This window comes from Cylas formicarius, unplaced genomic scaffold (assembly GCF_029955315.1).
Source record: "Cylas formicarius isolate icCylForm1 unplaced genomic scaffold, icCylForm1.1 PGA_scaffold_3__17_contigs__length_32017465, whole genome shotgun sequence".
Classification (NCBI taxonomy): domain Eukaryota; kingdom Metazoa; phylum Arthropoda; class Insecta; order Coleoptera; family Brentidae; genus Cylas; species Cylas formicarius.
In genome coordinates this window covers 16,881,675-16,902,438 of record NW_026844326.1, presented here as the reverse complement: position 1 = coordinate 16,902,438, position 20,764 = coordinate 16,881,675, and the positions used below count along the sequence as shown (strand labels likewise).

Sequence of the window (20,764 nt, the reverse complement as noted above, 5' to 3'; positions counted from 1 at the left end):
TCAGAAAAATTACGGAAATTTGGCAACTCAGTTAGTTGGGGGTGACGCTTGGGCAAAAGATCCACACCTTCTTTAGGAAAATATCATAGCCACCTGCGGCGCATCATTTTTTACCGTAGCAAGGCCACTATAATATTATCTTATAGCTATATGGTTACACCGCTCAATGTAATCAATCAGATAACGACATTGAGGTACACCTCTGTCCAATACTATTGTCAATCTCTACTATCTGTGATCTTTTGTTGATAATAAAAGTTTTTTAAAATGTCGCCTATTTAGCTGTTAGCATTCAAGAAACACTTTCTCGAAATACCCCTTTACTTATACGTATCTCACTGCATCTATATCTATATCTATTGTTTATATCAGACTAACAGTGGCCGCTCCACTTGATAAAGTAAAGTGAAGCTGCATAAATTACAGGTAGTCTAACCTAACTTTTTCAGTGTCTAAATGAAAGAAAACATATAGCAGGAGTAAATATTATCGGTACATTTGCATAACTAGATATCTTCAACGGCAATTTATAGCCGAAAATAAAAACCTAAGTATCGGGAATCGTAAAAAATCCCTTCAAAGTAACGCGGGCCCAAAACGTATCATTCGCCAATTTTTCACACCGGCCGTCTCTTCAACAGAGCTCGATATTATTACAGAGCAATAAGCTTTTGTAATTAAAACGAACTTGTGAGAAAGTGCAACGCGAGTGAAACTCAATCAATTTCAAACTCAGTTCGGTCGTTAAAGTTTAATGAAAATTTTTAATAGCCGCGTTGCTTTCTACTTTTCGTTTGGTTCTCGTGGCGCAGAAAGAACCACAGACAGCAGACCTAATAAGACGACAAATCGTCCAAAACTTTTTTTGCAATTAGGCACTATTGTAACTAGGAGATCAGTCGTTACGGATTTGCTGGCAATTATAATAATTGTTCGCTCTTGATTAACTATTTGCCCCGACATGAAATCACAGTTATGTGCAATTAAAAATGAATATGGTCGGCAGCAAAAATGCACCCGAGCACACGAAAGCCAGTGGCCTGTAGTATGCCCACAATAAATGGAGCAGTGGCGTTGTCGGTGAATTAGAGGGCAATACGTTATTTTAATTTGCTTAGCTTGAAATATTTCGCTAAGTGAAAAGCAATTTGTATAATTAGTTTAAGTCAACTTTATCAGATAAAATGTCAAAACGTTGTTTCCTCAGACCAACCAGAACTTTGCAAGTAATTGTGGGCCGTAATGGTGTTTAAAAACGAACTTAAAGCAGATGTGGACACCTATATAGAATCCGCAATTCAAATATATTAATTAGCTTATATAACAACATATAACATAACTAGCGAATTTATTTTCTTGTTTCTTATAACCCTCATGTGATTCAACTAACATTTCTAGAGGAGAGAGGGAAATCCAAATTCAAAATTTGTAAACGCGGTCGTCGGAAAAATGCCCAGTATACTGCTGGTTTCAGAAAAACTTACCTACGAAACTGTCCACATCTATACAGATAGCAGACATCCACTACATAGAATACGTTTTATCTGAGAATTGACCACAGAATGTCAGTGTGGTTATTCTTAAAGGATCAAGCAGGTATAATATTCCAGAAGATATCGCATGTCCTTCTCCCTGGCTGCTTTACTATACTCTCATCTAGATGTGAACTAGATTGGGTGAACCATGGCAATTTCCTAGGGAGCTGTGAGCTTCGAGTCATACCGTCATACTTGTCAAAACAACATTAGTCAAAATTGTTTCTTGAAATCTCTTTCTGTGGTAACAAAAACATAAATTGTCAATTTAAATAAATTCAGAGTGCCTCCAAAACTTCTCAGTTTACCAAGGGGCTCACATTTATGGCAGGTGACAATGGGTGAGTGATGAAATTACGCTTTCTTGTTGATGGAACTTGGTGTTCCAAAGAGTCGCCATTTGGGTCCTCTATTCTTCTCTATTTTTAAAATAAAATGACCTTTCCAAAGTAAAAGACTATTTGGAAGATAACAATATAATTAGTCGGGTTTCATTGCGAGAGTGAGCCAGGAATTCAAGTCGCATTAGAGTGTATACAATGAGCTTAAGTCCAAAAAAATAATTACCTATAGATATTTCTATATTATTTATTTATTTATTTATTTATATTTCCAGGCCATTCAACAGGCAGACGCAGCTACCCAATTACCGAATAGCACAATATACGCTTATACTATTTAATAAAACCTGGAAAGTGAGCAAGAAATTTCATATCTCTACAATGAAAGCAAAGGTTAGATTTAAATAAATTATAACTACGAGTTAAAGAAGGTAATATACCTCTGTTTTAAATAAACGAAGGCTTAAATTAAACAGGAGACTTAGAAAAGTGATTCGACCTAAATGTCAGTCTCGTTCGCACCTGATATGGATTTGCGTTAAAGCTCAAGTAATTTATACAAAAAGAAGAAAACAAGGTTATCTACAACTTTGCAAAGAAAAGCAAGATCAAAACAGTGTCTTCGAGTTTCAAGCGACTTCAAATTGTACAATTTTAAGTTTTCTTCGTACGAACAAGTGTCAATCTCTGTTATATCTAAAGTTTAAATTGTTAAAAAAAACTTTTGTATGCTTTTTATTCTGATGATATATTTACTCAGAGAATTCCAAACTGTGGATGAGTACTCTAATAGAGACTTTATCATGCTATTATACACGATTATTACTAACAGATGCTTGTTGAACCCTCTGGTAGTTCTCAAAATAAAGCCCAGAAGTTTAACTGTGAGTCAAGAACAATTCCCAAGTCTTTTACTTTCTTAACTCGTTTCAGCTGTTTACTATCAAGATTTAGGTTAATATTTATGAAATCCTTTTTCATTGTAAATAGAATATATCGACATTTATCAAGATTTAAGAATAATCTGTGGTTTCTGCAATGACCAGCAAATCTGTCAAAATCACTCTGAAGCTCTAATACATTTAAATTGGAACGAATCTCTTTTTTACTTTTTAACCATCGGCAAAAGAAACATAAACAGAAAAGGGGAAATAAAGGCCAAAATCGAAAAAAACATTAATGAGTAAAGGGTCGAGACGAGATTCCTGGGGGACACCCGAGGTAACAACAAGATTTTTTTACCATTGACAACAACCAACTGAGTTCTTTCCGCAATAGTTGTAAGAAGTAGCATGTATGTATGGATGAACGGTACCAAGTTTGTAAGAACTGAAAGTTTTTTGTGAAAACAGTGTTGATTTAAATATATGTCATTCTATACCAGAAAAAACAACTGTGAATAAAGTGCAGCCTCAAAAACCTTGGCAAAGAGACGTAAGAGAGAGATAGGACGATGGTTACGGCGTCTGTAGAATCCAAGTTGAGCAATATTTTTCAATGGAATTTTCCGAAAATCCAGATATGACGACACTATTGCTCGTAGGAATTGATGAAATGCACTCGAAGAAAGTTCATTTGCTAAGTTATTTATCAGGCAGTGATTTTGTATTTTTTTTTACAAACAGTATTGCATCGGGAACAAAAACTAGATGCGCCACTGAAACGAAGACCACATCAGATAACGAAAGCACGCATTTTTGCCACACTTGGCTTAATTTCGTAATTCATATACGCCATAATAATATAACGAACTAACGGGAGAATATTATGGTAAAAGTCAGTTCGATTTAATTTCGCTAACCGCTTCCCTCTTTCTCCTTGACTGCCCTAATAAAATACACAGTAACGACAATTCGTTTCCGTGGAGACATTCACGTCGTTCCCTTTTTCAAAAACGAAATCAACTTTAATCCACAATTAGAAAAATAAATTCTGTTAATTTAATTAAGTGCGCTCGGGCGAAATTAAAAACGAATTTATCGCGAACAATGGCCTAAGTGACTTACTTTAAAACAATCGGACGTTCATTTTCATGCGCAAAAACTTAATATACCCCACACTCAGATCGTTATCATTATCACGAAGCCTCATTGTATTCTTTAATAATTATTGTTTATAACAAAACAAATCTCCTCGAATATTAATTCGATGGGAATATGGTGAATTCCATTACGTATGGGTTCTACATTCGATGATAATGCACAATGACGTATTGAAAGTTAACAACGTATTTGCCAATTCTTTTGTTTTATTCGACTAAATCGAAAAATCGATAATAATGTAGAAATAGGTGGAAAGACTTATTTTATAATTATTTATATTTTTCTAATGGGCTGCATACACTAGTGAGTCAGTTTTATGTAGCAGGACAGCTTAAAGTAGATATTTTCTAAAATTAAAATCTCGCTTTTTGGCAGTTACACTTGACAGTCATTATTTGAGGTCATTAAACGTTTTTAAATCAAGACAGGGTGACTTTTTGGAAGTCGTACTCAAATGATTTGTGCACGCCTTTCCTTCCTAGTAAACAGTTATTTACATTCTGCGTTAAAGTGCAAAGCTATTTGGTCATTTAGATATTTTTGAATTGAATTTAAAAATATAAAAAAAGATATTTCCACCAAAAAAAGTTTGAATTTGTTAAACGGAGCAAAAGCCAATTGAAAAAGGATATCATGTCGGCATAGCTGAACAAAATTTTAATGAACTGAAACATAACTATTTACCATTTATTTATTTGAGCACCGCCCCCAAAACTGTATCACCCGGCAGGTATTAACAAACGATTTATAGTTAAGAATATTTTTTGAAGTCTGTTTGATGTACTAAATTTCAAGTCGAGAAGGAATTTTTAAAAAATTCAAAGTATTTTAAAATTTTGGCAGGCGTTATTTCGGAAATAAAGCCACCCACGAATTTTAAGATTCCTTGCTCATCCCATATAATGCGAGCGATATATCAAAATCCAGATGAATAAATAGAAGGGAGCGAATTGCTGCCATTTTGGAAGAAAGATTGAAAAATAGACATCGTTTGCAATTGTTTGAGAAACAAATGATAAATCAAAATGTACAAACAGTTATCAATATAAAAAAAATTATCAAGGAAAATAATAAATTTGTCTATTGTCAGTTGTGTTCACCACGAGTGTAGGAATTAAATCATTTTCTTAATATTTTGTCTCAGCATAATAGCAAAAATAAAGTTATTATTTGATTATAGCGTAAAAAAACAAGCAGTTTTCTTAAAAATGTCTTGTAATACGTATTGGTTTGAAGTCTTAGATCCAGTGCGTAATAGTAAATTTGTCAGTTAACATAGCATCCAACTCTCAAACTCGGAATCATAATTGAATGAATATGGGCTGATGTAAGAAAATGTGATTAACCGTGTCCCAAATTTAAAATATGACATCATAGGTAATTTTTTTAAAATGGAAAAAATAGTTGTTTAACTCTCCTTAAATGTTAAATCATGGAACACAAGTATTCCGAATTTCAATTTATTAGTAATTTAAAATATAGTCCCAAATTTAAAATATGACATCATAGGTAATTTTTTTAAAATGGAAAAATTAGTTGTTTAACTCTCCTTAAATGTTAAATCATGGAAGACAAGTATTCCGAATTTCAATTTATTAGTAATTTAAAATATAGTCAACAAAAATTGTCTAATTCAATTTTAATACAGTTTAAAAGTGGAACATCAAAAAGATTTTCGTTATCATTAAAAGAAAACAGAACTGTAGCATAGCATTCCACGCACATTTGAGCGAGGAGAGTATTCATTGTTCATCAGTTGTAGTGCTTAACTGAAACCCACAAGATAGAAATGTTGATTGGTTATGGACATAGAGCAAGAATACAAAATGAAGTTATTCGTTTATCTACTCGACAGATAACATAGAAAACATATGATTTTATGATAAATTCAGGTTTATTTATTAAATTGAATAATTTTTTTGAATTAGATAATATTTGTTAAATATATTTTAAATGACAACGAATACAAACGTTTCATTTGAAATGCCGTGTGTAACTTCATTTACCATTAGCTAAATGTTAGTTATGCAATTCTATCTCTATTTGGGGAGCGCGGTACAATTTCTTTTTTACATTAAAGGAGCGCAATTGCAAATACTGATAGTGTAGAAGGATAGTTCCAATACTCCAAAAAAATGAATTCCAATTTAGTACTCTAATTCGATTTAATGAAATATCTAACCTAAATAGGAAAAATAATGTTTTTAAATAAGCCTATGGGCCGGTTACTAACGATTTTACTTTCACCAAGATGTGAATATCACATCATTAACTTTAAAATTTATGATAAGTATTTCACGTGTGTTTGGGAGTAATTTAATTGGGAAAGGAATTGTAATAATAAATAATAAAAAAAGAATTTACTTTTAAATATCATAATAAATAAAAATAAAAATTAAAAATAATTTCCCGCATAGAATAAAAAAATGTTCTGTCTTGCAAAATATTTGTCGGGAAATCATACACAAACGGTCAAAACTCAGCAATAATTGTAACCGCAAAAAGCTTGCGACTGATCTACTGACACTGATAAACTGATTATATAGTATGGAATTTAAAATAATAAGGTTGAACAATACGGAAAACAAACAATCACGTAGTAGTGATTTAAATTCTAAGAAGGTTAGTTTGGTGGTTACAGTTAACAGATTTTTTTATTAAGTTTTAGTATAATTATGTTCGGCAGAAAAATATTTTTTGGTGTAGCATATCATACCTACCCTACATATGTTAATTATAATTCGTTTTTCTCTTCAAAAAAACTTTTATTATAAACAGTAAAATCATATTTTATAACTAAATTTTAACAATCTAAATTCGAAAAAGTTGCGTTGTAAAACCACCATAATTTTATGTACCTATTCTTTTATTCTGTAGTTTATTTTATTTTTAGTTAAAAGAAAACTGGCCAAACCTATATCTTTGACAAAAAAAAACAACTTTCCCAGACCTACAAGTAAATGATTAATTTAATTAATTAAAATAATTTTAGTGGCTTCGAGGATTTTTTCACTACCCACTTTTAAAAACGGAAGCTTCAACGCCTCGCGTTTCTGATACTGAGACTCAAATATACGACTGCTGAACTGAACACTGTATAATTGTCTGTTTTTGGCAAAAATCTGAGAAGAATAAGGCACTAACCCTATGCCTTTTTATATCTTCCGATCCTATCTCGTTGAGTAAATATTCTCCTTGCCATTTGGACTTACACAAAGTTACTCATTTTTTACATAAAATAACCTGCACTTCCTCAATTTCAATTTCTATGACAGTGTAACACCAATTTAACTTTTGCTAAAGACGAATAATTTTAAATAAAATACCTAAGTCAATGTTTGTAAAGTACGATATCACTTCTCCGATAATATTAATAAAAAAAAAAAAAAACAAACTTTAGATTTGGACTGAATCTAACTACTTTCTAGTAAATTACGTTCTACACACTCACCCTTCTAATACGTCCTCAGATCAATCCGAATTCCTTCACTGTTCATTCGTTAGCATTTACTAAAATCCTCACAATAAAACCAAATTCCGCTTCCCGGCAATCCGTCCTTATAACGACCGGTTACGTAAACAAAAACAAACGCGAGATGAAAAGCACGTGAGAGGATCTCTCGTCGCGGCCTTCTAAGGATTCCGCGCGAGTGCGTCTTTTTCCGAGTGGAAACCGACAAGTTCGACGTTCATCGCAGTCGGCAAGGAAATGCACGGGCCGCGACAAAATTGCGGTTGGCCTAGGATAGACCACGAAGTCGACGTTGCCAGCGAAGGAAATGGAAGATACCGAAGAAGATGGATCAAGGAGAAGAAAATATTTACTCATTCGGGTTTAGCTTCTATTTACCGGGGTTCTGATGGGTGTGTTATAGTAGTTTGCGCAATAGGATAACTTCTTGACTTAAGTTGCAAGATGGAAAACTTCTAATGATGGTAGTCTCAGTGCTGTTGTGAACATCGAAAGTTGAGCAATTTGAACAAGTCTATGATTAGGGCGTGGGTCTAAGATTAAATGCGTAGGAAAATCTAATAATATGGAAAAGTCCATAAATTTGCTGATGGGTTGGCAGTAGCGGCAACGCAGCATAAATACGGCGGAGCTACTTGAGGCACCTGTTGACCCACCTGTGTGGAAGTGGAAGTCTCCGAGGCATCTAATTAGGTACGAATTGGTCTATTCGGAACTCCACAAGAAACCGTTGAAGTGCACATTTGGACAATTTTTATTTCATCTTTAACCCCAAAAACACGTACAATGTTACGCTGCCTTTATTCATTAAAAGTAATTTGTACGAGGTGTTTATTTGATAGCTATGGAGTTAAAATATAGCGTAAATATCGCTCCAATCCGCTCGAAAATTGGATGGTGACTAATGTTGCCGAGGTACAGTTTTGAGAACGAGGGAATGATGGCTGATCTAATCTTCTTTGGTCTAAAATACTCTATTATGGGATGTTATGTTTTCGATAGATTTTAGCCACTCATGGCATTTTACCCTTTATGCTGATGCCTAAACACACTTGTCACGAAAGTGTCGTTCAAAAAAAATTGGATGATATTCTATTAACGGTTATCTTCTTCTAATAAAAACTGCATAATAAATAATACATATTTTATCGCTTTCTCTAAGAGAACTGCGAAATATCGTGTGGATTGTATGAAACGTGCATATTTTAAATTTTTGCTGGCATTGAGACTTTCCTTTTTCCAACATTCAAAGATTTAATTCCATGTTTAGTTGTTTTAAGGCAGACATTGTTTAGTTCGAAACTGTCTGAAATATTATTCTGTATGATTCCATGGACTGTAGGATATGCGCAAACAATTTAAAATTCTGGCAGCTGATATTGAGACTTTTCTTTTTCAACAATCAAACCCTTAATTCCTTGAAAGCTATACATTGTATAGTTCAAAACTGCTTACTTTAAAGTGTTCTACAGAAATTTCAGTGGGTCTATTGTTTTAGTATGCTTATACTTCTCAAATTTTATCAATTTCGTGATGTACCTCATACCTATAACCACTGTTTTTAAGACTTTGTTCCTATGCATTTGGTGGTGCTTTACTGTTTCAGTTCCTAGTATTAATGGCATCCGAAACGTCCGTTGAGTTGTTCCTTTGAGTGGATATTGCAAAACTTTTGTCGACTGCTGCATACAATCTTGCCCGAGCTTGCAATTCTGCTAGTTGCAATACCTATATTTACATCGGTAATAGCATCAACATGGTATGGGAAAGTCTGAAATTCTTAAGCAAATAAAATAAAAACATGAAGAACATTTTTGCAGTGTTATCACTTAGATCCGCATTTGTTACATTTTTTAAATATTTCTTTATTGTATTTTTTAATTCGGTTACTTCTCTGAGTTGTGATAAAATCAACTAAACTTTGTTGGGTTTTAATTTGTTAAAACTTCAAAACTGCAAAAATTTAAAACTGCCTGAACTTTGACGAGTTCCATTGGTGCTTTTGAATATTCTGTTAGAAATGTCTCCAGAATAAACTTAAGCATAAACACTTCATTAAAGTATTGTCTTGCCAGTCTAACTTTGTAGAACTGGCACATTTGTAGGAATTTGTAAAATGAAAATTTTGGCAAATTAAGGCAACTTTTGATTTGACTGACTGATATTAGTATTCATGCACAAATTTTTCCGTAGGTACGATATGAGTCGGAGGTGCCGAATTTGACTGGAATCTGTTTGAATAATGGAAGAAAACCTATCAATCCAAGAATGTAGGTTTTTAAGTAGCAATGTGCAGTTTTAAAGTGGATTTCAATCCGGTAAGTAATGAAAATGCTGGATTTGACTATAATCTGCTCGAAATCAAGAGCGAAAACCAATTATTTGTCAGAAAAAGAATGGTTTTAAGTACATATCTGCTTTTCTAAGGTAGATTTGGGTCTAATAAGAGGCGAAAAAGCAGATTCTGACTGGGATCTTATCGAAATCGGCAGGATCAAAAAAATGTTCTTGCATGATGCAGACTTAGTGGAGCATTCAAACTGTAGATTTACTTTGTATTGGTTGGTATGAATACTTTTAGTGTTTAAATTATATGCCACGACTTGACAAAGACAAATTACATGCAAAAATTGTTATGGGATTTTAGTTTTGCACAAAGAGAACGTCACATTTTTTTATCAACAAAAATACTCTCAGTGGGGCTTCACCAACTTCAGAAAAAAAACACCATATCGCATGGCTGCGATTTTTTTGGATTTTTGATTTTAATTGTGTTAATACGTAACTTTGACACTCTACTCAGTTATCACTAAAATGGAGCCTTTTGTTATTAAATTTAATTCTCAATTCATTTACCCTCTTTTGCGGGTGAATTATGCGATGATCAGAGTGTGAGAGAGAGAACCGCCTACAAATCTTTTCAATTAAACTATTACCAATCGCTTTGGCGAACTGTATCATTGTCATTTGCACTAAATAGTTTTCTCTGACTTGTTGACGACTAAAGTTGCATTGGGCCCTATGGTGATCCTTATGGACTTGTGCATTTGGTGCTTTTTTAGTTCGGTACTGGTGGAACCGAAAGCGCCGTACGAGTATATTTATTAGTCCCTCCTTTCAATTGGGTATTCTAAAAATTGTTTGGAACACAATGCTTCTCCGCAGTGCATCTTTTTTATCCCAGATCGAAAACAATCGCATGTATAACTTTGTATTAGACTTCCGGTACTGCTTTGATGTCAATTTTTGCATTTTCTGCGCCCGCAGTATGAAACGCACCGTTTCTCGACGCGCGGTACAGTTTTTCATAGAAAAACCGACATCCCGTGAATAAAGGAAACTGTGACGTCACGCTCGGACAAACACTATGCGAAATGAAGCGGTACCCGGGTGTCGTACTTCTTTTGATTTACACTCCGTGTAATTGTTTTTTTTCTTCCTCTTTTATATCTCACCGATGTCGCTGCAGATATAATATAAAACGCAGTACGAGTTACGGGACGGGTACGTTGTAGTGCTTTTCACTTCTCTGTTCTCGCATCCAACCGAGTAGTTTATAGAACGTTTGATAAGGATGCAGTATAACGGCTACTGGTACTTCAAATAATCACGTCCCTTTCATTTAGTAAACAACATGTTTGGAAATTAAATAGGAGTTTAAAATCCCCTACATCAGCTCCCAAGGAACAGAACTATTATTTTACACTGTTACTACACTTTTGCATATCTTGAACCTTTGTAAACCTTTTTTAAAAATTTTTTCGAAGAAATCTCCTTTATTTGTTTAAACTAATAAATGTAACAAATACACTTATTAGCACAGAACAATATTTCTTTAGTTGTTATATATCAGCGGTGGTGTCTTCATGGTAATCCAGAGAAGAATTTTTAATATTTTTCGCAGACAGAGAAAGGCCATCTGGAATCCAACCATATTTAGAGCCAGCATGCAAAATAGTTATTCTTTTACCTCTTTTTGATGGCGCATTTGTTTTACACTTATCAGTTGAGTTAACCCAACCCTTTTCCGGGGTATCATAAGTGTCGAACCAGGTTTCATCCAAGTAAATACTTGGCCTTTGTTGTTCTCTGTAAAGCCTAATTTTGTCTTGATATTCCAGCCGCCATTTCCGAATTCTAAAAGATTCCAGTAAAACTTGCCTTTTGTCAATTTTTTAAAATCTAAAACCCATGTGTTGAATACACTTCCATAAGGTAAACCACATTTAACACCGGTTTCATCTTTTTCAAGCCTCCTAATTAAAATATCTAATGTAGGCACGCTTTGTTCCCCGTATAAATGGTAAATTTTACGCCGTATTATATCTTGATCACTTTCATCTACACTCGAGAAAATGTCAGCATCGCTTCTTTTTTCCTCGCTGAAATGAGATTACTCACAATTTTCCATACAGATGATGTTGGAATTTTCGTCAATGTGGCCGTTTCTTCTAAAGATGCTTACATGCTGGCACCACATTCAGAGTCAAATAAACATTGTTTATAACTTCCTTAGTCTCAATAGAATAGTGTTTTCTGCATTTGGGCGGGAGCATCTCTTGAGATACACTAGACTCGCACTTATTTTGCATAATTCACACACGATTCAACACAACGCTGTATTACACACGAAATAAGAATGATTACTAATAAAGTTAAACTAAGTAGTATACCAAACCAAAGAATATTAAACACAGGTAGGTATAAAATTATTTTCTATTACGGACCACAATTTTACTTGAATTTAAATTCCGAAACTTTGGGTAATAATCTTGTTGCATTGTATGTTAATGACCACCCTTGGATAATCCCATTCAAAAGCAATTGGTCACTTTCTTATATCTATGAACAGACCATACCCCGTATAAAAGTCATCTTACTGTCACACCGACTATCAGGATACCTATCCAACAAAGCAACGTTGTAAAATGACCACGTTTGGGGACATATTTCATGTTAGTTTGATTAATAAATTGCTAAACCTATTTGGCATGGTTATGGTATAAAACTAATCAAATCTAACCCGAAATACCGTTTACGTGGTACCATTATGACTCGGTTGGTGTTTTGTTTACAAACTGCACAGATTTCAATTAATTAGTAACAAGAAACAAACATCTAGATGGATAAGTTAGACGATAAACAACATAATGCTAGTTCTAAATTAATCTTTATAGCTGAAAAGTTTACAACCCACCCATTACATAATACGTAATATATCCATTGTAAATATCGCTCAGAGACGTCAGAAATTTCTCTAATTTCCCTAAATGACAAGAAATAGTAAATAACTACAAAGCACATTTATGAAGATTGACCCACACTTGACCTAATTACATAGTTCTCGGAAAGGTCATGAGTTTTGGTTAGTTTAAATCAGTCTACCGAACAAAATTAAACGATCTTTGGTTACGTGTTTAAAGATCCAAAATTTAATTAAATCTTAGTAAATACCAGAATGGCATTAACAAGCATAAATCAATTTTTGACTACTGTTAAGGTACCACCAGTGTTAGGTGCCAGTAAAAAAATCCGAAGCGAAACTTACAAGATCATCTCTATGTTCTACTGAGTAAAGTGAAAATAGAGTCGAACCGCAAAAACACCGCCATCTGAGAGCATTGCATTGAGACATACTTGTTTAAAAGTCTATTGTAGTTATTTTTTGGTTGTAATTAAAAGTTGGTGAGAAAATTTATGTATGAACGAATCACACTGTGATACTATTTTGATAGAAATTTCATACAATGTAATGTAAGGAATGCAAGTTTTCGTAGCTGGTGTGATAAAGACAATCGCAACTAAATATTAAACTATAGATGTCATTCGAGGCTACTACTGCAAAATAACTAAATAATGAAATGGTGACATCGAAAAACGTGCGTAGAAGATGTAACTTTTTTCGAAGATAGTGAATTAGTGAATTAAAAGCCAAAACTGGTTGCGATGGTAAAAGTTGCACTGGTAAGTCACTTTCGGTTGTAATTTGGATTGACTGATCTATTGGCGAACTAACGAATATTAAAAATGTTTGTAAACAAAATGAATTGGAGAAATTTTCCTTGGTTGGCAGACAAACCAATCAGTCGGTCGGAAACCTTTTGTAGTGTTAGTGGAAAAAAACTTGTTACCATTAATACTAAAACAAATTAAATTTTGTAATTTGAATTTACGTTTTTGATATTTTCATAATTTAATTTTTTAAAAGTCATTTTAAAAATAACGAGAAAAATAATGATTTAATGAAAAAAATAATTGCGATGGGCTGACAACAAGTCTTAACTGTGCACATCCATGGTCTAAAATGCATAGGGATATTATTCTATATCCCTCGGTAGCACCAATTTGACTATGATTATTATGGAATATTACGGTATGGTTATTGAAAAAAAAGTTTTACTTTACTTAAAGGGAGTTTAAGATTAAAATTTTTTGGTTAGGAAATATCTGCTTGAGTTTCATGATATTTGTCAACTCAAAACGTTAACTGACTGCCAAAGCTTAATCCTAGTTTTCTTAATTTTTAATTTAAGGTATTTAGATTTAGATTTTAGAGGTTAATAATAAACTTAAACTTTTATAATAATTATAAACTTTTTTAATTACCAAAGTACATGTTTCATAATATTATATTCCAAACTTCACAACGACACCTTATTGGTCACTTGTAAATCACATAATACCGCCTTAGATTTTATTGCAAGCGTAATATTTCTATAAAACACCTAGGCAAGTATAATAAAAGTTCCTAATATGTTTAATATTACTTGAAGGTAAAACATGCGATCGCTTCTAACCCGCTCGGATTGGTTCGCGACAGTGTTTAATGAAGTTTACGTTTTAATCGTCCGAGCAGATTTTAGAGTGAAGGTTAGGAAAAGTTCTTATTATAAGCTTTAACTTTAGAGATGGTCAAGTTTTGTGATAAAGCAAAAAAAGTGAGTTTTCACGTGGCCAATTAGAGTTACATAATTTTTTTTCTTAGGCAACGGTTTGACTGTGGAAATTCGACAAATTTGCTGTTGAAAAGGCAGGAACTTTATAATATAGGTCAAAAATCTCAATATCCTTTGCAGCTTAGAATAATCATTTTTGTATCCAATCTGTTGGCTCCAGTTTGAAGAAGATTTGAAGCTATCGAGTGGTGGAAAAATAAAAATTATTGTTTGGGACATATTTTATTTCGCTATACGCTAGTTCATCACTATTAGTGAGACATATATATTACAAACTTCTGGGAATTATTTACAAACGAACTACCTCAAGCAACATTATAACCAAAGTACAAATTTACAGTTTACATTTAGTTGATTAAAGGCACATTCACTCGTGTGATAAATCCACACTAATTTACATTAAAACTGCTGTTTTTTCGACAAACATAAACATAGCGAAGGAATAACATTTTCGTGACGGCTGATATGTTTATTTTGGTATACGAACTCCCGAATTGATTGGTTGGTACTTTGATTCCGAATCTGTTAACAAATTTTCTGCGGCATAAAACAGTGATTTCAACTCAAACCATTGAACAGTATAACATCTCAAAAGCCGACCGAATGTTCCTTGAGATTTTAATAATATACATTTCATACGTTTACCACTCGGCCAGTTTTCGTCTAAAACTATATTATCAATACTGCTACTATTCGCTAGTTTAATATACGCTATTTTGTCAATATTTATTTCTATACAGTGCAAATATTTTATTTTTTTATGGAGACCGCTTCCTATCTGGCTTCCCAAAATTATATTTTGCTCCTTTTTTTTAAACTTAAATCACATTTTGTTCTCTTACGACCTAACATAAACAATAAAATTAATATGCTACATAATGAGGTATTGCAAGAATATTAATTAAAATAACATATACAATACCCGTGCCCTGAAGATGACCCGGAAATGACCTACTTAGTCGACAGACTTAAAATACCCAACCTAAATTTGAAAACTCGTATGGTGTTGTGGGCCATCTGAGCTAAACAAAGCAATTTGGTCTGCAAAGCTGCTGTTTGCATAATTGCGCACACAACAATAATTACCAAGGATTTATCCAACTTCAGGGCACAATCAACACAAACTGCAACAATCTCTCTCTCTACAAACTATCACAATGAGTGTACTTGGGTAAGACGAAAAAATGTCCCTATCAACCTAAAACCGCGATTCTTGTCCCCCACGGCCCGTCTGACCCTCATACTAGGGTTTCAGTCGCTTAAATCCTGCACCATCTTGTCCCAATTTGAGTTCTTCGTAGAGCGTCGGGTTGACTTCTTGGGCAGCCGGTACGTGAAGCGGTTCGTTCTTCCATCCTGGTCCACCCGACGCTGCCGAAATGGCTAAACTACCATTAGCCGTACCATTCAAAGCCGTTGCGGAATCGTTCAGCTGACTCTGAGGGACCTTAATGATCAGCTGCTCGTCAATAGGAATCAGAATGTCAATGAAGCACCTTACCTGTATATGATCCATGTTAACCTCTCTGAGGTAACTTGGATTTTCAAAAGCAATTCCACCAGAACCCTTGATGCCCAGCATTCGCCTCGTTCGCACGAACCACACTCCGGCTGCTATGACTATGGCTACGACCGCTAGAGCTAGCACTACAGCTACAGCTACTCCCACGTGACTTCCTTCGGTACTTTGACTAGCGGCTGGAGTGATGTAAAGCGAGTTCTCACCCATGGTAAACTTAATGGGGTCCGTTAAGGTGGAGGTACCTTTGCTGTTTCCCGCTTTAATTACCGCCTCGTAGGTCGTACCGTCTGGAACAACATCTGTTAGGCAATGCAATAGTGACATCGAGTAATATACCTTTCAGATTACTGATCTTCAGTTGAGTTTCCGATGTGTCACCTTTTTGACTAGATCTGTTAGGAGAATCCACCGCCCTCCAAAAGACTCTGTACATCTCGACGCTGTGGGGATTTTTCAGTGGGGGGTCCCACAGAATGTAAACGGAATGAGAGTCGACAAATTCAACTCTAATATTTTGTGGCGGTCCCGGTAGCTTATCTCTAAGAAGAAAATTAAAATGAAAAATTTGAAATTTCACAACATCGAGTAAACTAATGGGCTTCTGAAGTGACTCATTTTACCTTCGAATTTATTATTCGTGAATGATCTTTGTTCATTTGTATATCGTCCCAAAATGATTCGAATATTCCTAATTACATCCAAGTAGGTAAGTAACAAATAATATGTTTTTCTATACAGTGAGAGTGACAGACTTCAAAGAAATGTTCAGATAATATAACCGTGTCTGTATAAATGCTATCAGATAGTATTAGTATGTAGGTCTACCTTAATTCGTGGAAGCAGTTCATAATATGTTTGGTGTGAGACAACACACAGGATTTGTGAGACAAAATTGGTTCTCCTCGACACCAATCCAAACACCTCCTGGGCACGTTGGCATGTGCGCAGCAATTCCTATGATCCGAGCCATCGGCCGCGCACTTCATCAACTTGTCGAAGTCCTTGATACATTCTGGCTTGTCGATAACTGCGTCGATGTCCAAGTGGAAGTAGCACGCGTCCATGCATGGCGTAGAGACATTCTGTTCCATGCAACACTGCGTTACATTGGTTATGGTCGCTAAACTCCTTATCCTGACCGATACGGGCTGAGTTGCGCTGCCGAAAGCATTTTCTGCGTGACAGTAATACTCGCCGACATCTAGTTCGGTTATTTGCTTTATTGTTAGATGCATGACATATTTGTCGTCCTCGTCTTTGGCCTTCGAGATTGAGACGTCGTATTTTCCTCCTTGTATGACAGGCATACGATCTTCGTAATTTTTCCAGAAGATTAGTTTTGGTTCAGGAGTGGCCTCCACTTTGCACTCCAATACTACCGAGTCTCCGATTGTTGCCATCGTGATGCCGCTTGCTTGGATGTTTGGTTTGTCTAAAAAACGGATCACTTCAATAAGTTTCTATCTTCAATAAGCTACTAAAACCATGATGTTCATAGAATTCTATGCTTGACACTAAAATAAAGGGGAAATAACGTGGGAATGGGTGAATTTACTATTTAAAGTTTTAACTTTTCATTGTCATCAAATCTTAGGTAACAATTAAAGACAAATATAGTCTGTCTCAATCTTCAAGGTCTCATTAAATTACACTAAGAATAAACAATGACATTAAATATATACAACGAATTCATAGCTAGGAACATAATTATATTTTTATTCTAAATGTCTAAATCTAATTCTGTTTCACTATCGGCGTCGTCACTGGGATAGGAATTATATTGTTTTGTAGAGAAATGTAAAATTCCTCAATTTTTATAATATGAGGTCCTGAATTTTACCAGCTCTCAATTATTATGTTATTAAATACATTTTATATGAAATTTATAACACTCTCACTTAAAGTTGGAGTAAAATTTTCGGCTCTAACCTGTTCAGTCAAATTATCGTATACATATTGTTTTTTAATTGCATATGAATCTAGGACTTCAAAAGTTGCGCTCTTTTGTACCTTAACTCAAAATAAATATCATTTTCTAACAAATATTCCTGGATTTCAGTTTTTGAACTTGATAGGGCCGGTGCTTTGGTTAGAGGGAGGCTGTGGTAGCTTGCGTTATCCATGACGATGATATTGTTAATTGGGAATATTTTTGAAAATATTGTTTTGAAACCAATTTTCAAAAAGTTCGGCACTTGCATCCTCATGATAATTCAAGCTAGAATCCTTAATATTCTTTGCAGAAAACAGCAGTTTGTGACAAATCCGTCTTCTGGCCCTGCGTGTATTATGGTGATGCGAAGATGTTTTAGTCACAGTTTTGAATGGAATCAAAAAATTCCTTTGCATACAGTGTCGTGTGTTCATCGAGGTAAATTATGGATCTGTCGTCTAATCTATATATCTTTTAATTTCTTGAATGTAATTAAATCTGCAAGTGCATAATCTGTGTGATTCAATTACTACTTGCCTATTTTGCGGTCTTCAATTCCATTCTACAAACAACTCTATAGATTTTTGAAAGAAACTTCCACAGGCTGCTGTAATACTTTTTACAAAACTTCTGGATTCCTCCCGCGTCGGTTTTTGTTGGGTCGAAATTGCTGACGTTTCGCCAATCATTCTGTTGGCTTCTTTAAGCCCTAACGCAGGAGGAATTCAGAAGTTTTGTAAAAAGTAACTCTATAGATAGTCGCATGGCTTATATTTATATTGGTTTCATCTTCTTCTAGCTTCTTTTTCAGTTTATCCAAGGTAGGAACAACTTCGCTTTGATAAAAACAATATATTTTTCTTCCTATTAGGTCCTGATCACTATTGTCTATACGGTGAGTTTGAAAATCATTACATTTATTTCTTTTCTTCAATTCTCCTCTATTAATCCTCTACTAAATAAAGTTTCAAACACATTTTTCACAACTTGTTTTGCACAGTAAAAACGATTATTCAACACTGGCACAAATGGCCAACACTCAAGAAATATATCAGAAAGAAATAAATATACCTGCCCGCTCCTGCATTGTCACTTAAGTAAGAACACATTTTTTGTTAATAGCTTTACCCAATAACAATAGGTAATAACATCGTTAAAGTTGTATTGGGGAGGCTCCGTCGAAAACAAATACGATGAAGATACAATACGGCAAATAACTTTTTTTAATTGCAAACGGTTTACTTACGACTAATAATAATTTTCCTGGAAGCCTGCATTGGCGTTCCGTATCCGTTGTCAGCGTAACATGAAATCTGATCCATATCCCTGGTTACGTTATGAATTACCGTGACCATGTGTCGGGTAGTATCCTGCCTCACCAGCCTTCCAGAAATGTACAGCGAAATAGTTGGCATTGGATTTCCCATAGCAATGCACAGGATAGTCATGCTGCTACCCTCGATGACTAAATTTATCGGGTGAACTGTGGGTGGCTACAAAAAAATCACAGGTCAACTATGCTAGATCATATCAAACGTCACAACAACATAGCTCACCTCCACAAATGCCGGATAAGCAGGGTCTGTCCAAGCGATGAGTGTTTCCGATGGCATGCTCACCCCTTTGTCGGTAGATGCTTCGACGTATATAATATATTGAGTATTGGGACTTAGATCTTTTATCATATAAGTAGTCACCGTTACATTTTTAATTTGGTAGGTTTCATCTGCGGTCGATTTGTAGTACAACCTAGGAAATGAGGAAAACAAGCATCAGAACTCTCTTCGGCTGAGTTAAGCAGCAACGTAATTACCTGTAGGTTATTATTTCCGACGGATGACTAAATTCCGGCGGTTGCCAACTGATCGTAACCCAGGTAGCGCTGTGGCTGGCCACTGCTAAAGAGTGAGGGGGCGATGGTACAGCGTTTACCCATTTAGTATCATCTGATTTCGTCGGCTGTATGACAACTATTGACGAGGGCAGGGAGGTTCCATGATGGTTTCTTGATACTACGAAAACGTGATAAGTAGCATTTTCTTCCAGTCCCGTTAATGTTGTCGAGGTTCCTGTGGTATTCATTTGCTACAAACAAAATTGATGCAAAAAACTTGCTTTCGATTCACCAACGACGCTTACTTGATCTAGTTTTAATAGGGTTTCGTACATTGACGTATTATCTACTTTTTGGTAGTGTATCACATAATCGGTTACGTTGGCGCCATCTTCCGGTGGCGACCATTCGAGGAGAATACTGGCCTGGTCTACAGAAATCGCATGGAGAGCCGTCACTGGACCTGGTAATGTGCCTGTCCCTGTAAACCAACAAAAGTAATTGATCGATATCAAAATATCCACTCAGTTCACCTTCTTCGAAACACTGTACAATATTTCCAATATAAGTGACGCAATTGGCAGCTGTGGTCCGTAATGAATCTACGATCACGCCCGAACATAACGATAAGCAAGCTGGCGGAACGCCTCTTCTGCTGCAGCAAGTCCCGTGGTTCCTTCCACCGGCCGCACATCGAAGTATGGTGTGGAACTCAGACCCGCATACCGCCAAACGTTTGATATCGTTCATATTCGCATCGTACGTGCAAAGAGGAAGACACACGCTATTGAGCTGCGCCTCCACGCAACACGCAGTAACGTTATAAAGAGAAGCTTCTTCGATTTTTTCTTCCTCTATCTGAAAGGGAATGGTTAGCCGGTTAATAAACAAGTTTGAGTTAATTATTAGGAATTTTTATAAAAGAATAACAGTTAGATTTCCAGATTTCCATTTCCATATAAAAAAAATAATTATACTCAAATACCAATTACTACGACTATGATGCCGATATAACTATTAACTGATGATTGTCTAATTCAACGACCCCTACAAGATTTTCGTACATCGAGGCTCAGATCAAAAGTACTGAATTTTTCTTCACAAGCTCGGGAAGCTTAATTGAAAGCTA

General features: G+C 35.0%; 2 protein-coding genes across 6 annotated transcripts in view; both read right to left on the bottom strand.

Moving 5' to 3' along the window:
* LOC132700175 (calpain-9-like) overlaps positions 1-7,610 on the bottom strand; it is a 119,912-nt gene extending 112,302 nt beyond the window's left edge. For both annotated transcript variants that reach the window (XM_060667342.1, XM_060667343.1), the window contains exon 1: positions 7,370-7,610. The gene's annotated coding sequence lies outside the window, so the exon portion shown is untranslated. The remainder of the gene's footprint in view (positions 1-7,369) is intronic.
* Positions 7,611-14,186: 6,576 nt separating this feature from the next.
* The window catches only part of LOC132699070 (Ig-like and fibronectin type-III domain-containing protein 2), a 244,429-nt gene continuing 237,851 nt past the window's right edge, over positions 14,187-20,764 (bottom strand). For 2 of the 4 annotated variants that reach the window (XM_060665534.1, XM_060665535.1), the window contains 9 exons: positions 20,169-20,493; positions 19,941-20,116; positions 19,615-19,886; positions 19,358-19,550; positions 19,048-19,294; positions 16,694-17,300; positions 16,205-16,407; positions 15,848-16,155; positions 14,190-15,793 (listed from right to left, as the gene is read on the bottom strand). In XM_060665534.1, coding sequence (XP_060521517.1) covers positions 15,590-15,793; positions 15,848-16,155; positions 16,205-16,407; positions 16,694-17,300; positions 19,048-19,294; positions 19,358-19,550; positions 19,615-19,886; positions 19,941-20,116; positions 20,169-20,493 — 2,535 coding nt within the window. In that variant the 3' untranslated portion in view covers positions 14,190-15,589. Of the gene's footprint in view, positions 15,794-15,847; positions 16,156-16,204; positions 16,408-16,693; positions 17,301-19,047; positions 19,295-19,357; positions 19,551-19,614; positions 19,887-19,940; positions 20,117-20,168; positions 20,494-20,764 lie in introns of all 4 variants that reach the window. The other 2 variants (XM_060665536.1, XM_060665538.1) reach the window with 2 other exon arrangements.